The sequence below is a fragment of the Cystoisospora suis genome, assembly GCF_002600585.1.
Source record: "Cystoisospora suis strain Wien I chromosome Unknown contig_3490, whole genome shotgun sequence".
Taxonomy (NCBI): Eukaryota; Apicomplexa; class Conoidasida; order Eucoccidiorida; family Sarcocystidae; genus Cystoisospora; species Cystoisospora suis.
The window spans coordinates 1-1857 of record NW_027156285.1 but is presented as its reverse complement, the minus strand read 5'-3'; the positions used below and the strand labels follow the sequence as shown (position 1 = coordinate 1857).

At 38.3% G+C, this 1857-nt stretch overlaps 1 protein-coding gene across 1 annotated transcript; it reads right to left on the bottom strand.

The window, feature by feature from the left end:
* Positions 1-362: 362 nt before the first annotated feature.
* On the bottom strand, positions 363-1514 carry CSUI_006785 (uncharacterized protein; the record flags this gene model as incomplete). The annotated part of the gene is made up of 2 exons (XM_068066937.1): positions 1319-1514; positions 363-563 (listed from the first exon to the last, which is right to left on the bottom strand). Coding segments are annotated over exons 1-2 (270 nt in total), but the record flags the coding sequence as incomplete, so codon positions are not given.
* Between the last annotated feature and the right edge of the window lie 343 nt (positions 1515-1857).

Sequence of the window (1857 nt, the reverse complement as noted above, 5' to 3'; positions counted from 1 at the left end):
TTGATAGATTGAAGATAGATAAGAGATAGATTAAAGATAGATTAAAGATAGATAGATATATATAGATAGATATAGATAGATAGACTGATTGGAGATAGATAGATTAAAGATGGATAGATAGATTAAAGATGGATAGGTAGACTCAGGATCGTAAATCGCCTGGTAGATTGAAGAGAGAGAAAGACAAAGAGAGATAGATGGTCGAGGTTCGATATGAATTTCCTTGTTTATGTCACATCACCAAGATATATATGTATATATAAGAGGGAAAGAAGAGAGAGACAGAGACATAGAAAGGGAAAGAAAGAGAGAAGAGGAAGATAAGGTCTTCTTTTAGAGAGAGGCAAAAGATAGAGCATACCTGTTAGGTTAGTTCCATCATTGGGGAGAGAGGAGTGTCTTTCTTGGACTTTTTCTTCGATTCGAGAGACAATTTTCTTTAGTTGCACCATCGACGTCTCTGAGACACTTCGATCCTCGTCAAGGGCAGCTGTAGCTACACCTGGGAGAAGAGTAGCCACGACCACATTCAAAGAAAACACTCGCAAAGCAAAACCGATCGCCTGAGACAGACAGAGAGAGACAAAGTCACGGAGAGAGACAAAGAAAGAAAGAAAGAAAGAATGAATGAGGATTAGCAAAAAGGAAAAAAGGAAGAATGTCTTGATACGTTCTTGAAAGGACAAGAGAAGGATAAAAATTCTTTCTTTCTTTCTTTCTTTCTTTCTTTCTTTCTGCGAAGCGAGCCTCCCGCCAACTTTCTTTTGCTTTCTTTATGAGGAAGAAAGATGAGAGAGATCGAGAGATAGAAAACGAAAAGATAAATAGAGAGAGATAAATACATAGAGATAGAGGGTTGAATTGCAGAGAAGAAACAGATGTAGGAAAATGAAGGAAGCGGCCAAGACCGATACAGAGAGAGACAGAGGGATATCGATAAAGGGAGAGAGAGAAAGATATATATACGTCAACTCGAGAGATCTATCTACATAAAGACATACACCATGATATATATATATATATATCTAGATCGGCGTAACTAGATAGAGAAGGATAGGTAGGTCTATGCTTATGTATGCGTATGTATGTAGGTAAATCTGCCCCCGCGCCCATCTTAAGACGTAGGAAAAAGGAGACACCTCACAAGAAGAAAAAGATAATTTGTTCTCTGGAGACTTATCATCTCCATTTGAATGACGGAGGAGCGCTAAGAGAGAAGAAAAGAAGTTAAGAGAACTCTTTATGAACCTTCTTCTTCGTGTTCTTTTTCTTCTTCTTCTTTGTATGTCTTTTGCCTCGGTAGTTCAGTCATTCTCACCTGTAGAGAGGCTAATCGACATGTAGGGAGTGCGTCCTGCAAGCCACCTACCAAAATTTGCTTCAACATCTATACCATACAAACACAACATACACATACATACCCATACACCATACATTACACAAATAAAATCTATCTATCTTTCTATCTTTAATCTACCTTTGATCTATCTATCTATCGTTAATTTATCTATCTTTGATCTATGTCTCTTCGTATGTAAAGACGCTGTATACGTCTAACTAGATATGTGTGAGAGATGACTATGCAAAGAGAACTCTCCCACTCTACCTGTAGCCAGTGATGCCTCTGTCTAGACTTGCATGCGTTACTTGCTTCATTATAGCAGGAGGAGCTAGGAAGAAGAAGAAAAATAGAAGACGAAGAAGAAGAGACCAAAAAGCTTCTATGGTCCATACAGACATGTATCGACACATAACACCTTCCACAGAAAGAGAGAAAGAGAGAGAAAGAAAGAGAGAGAAAGAGAGAGAAAGAGAGAGAGAAAGAGAGAGAGAAAGATAGAGAGAAAGAGAGAGAGA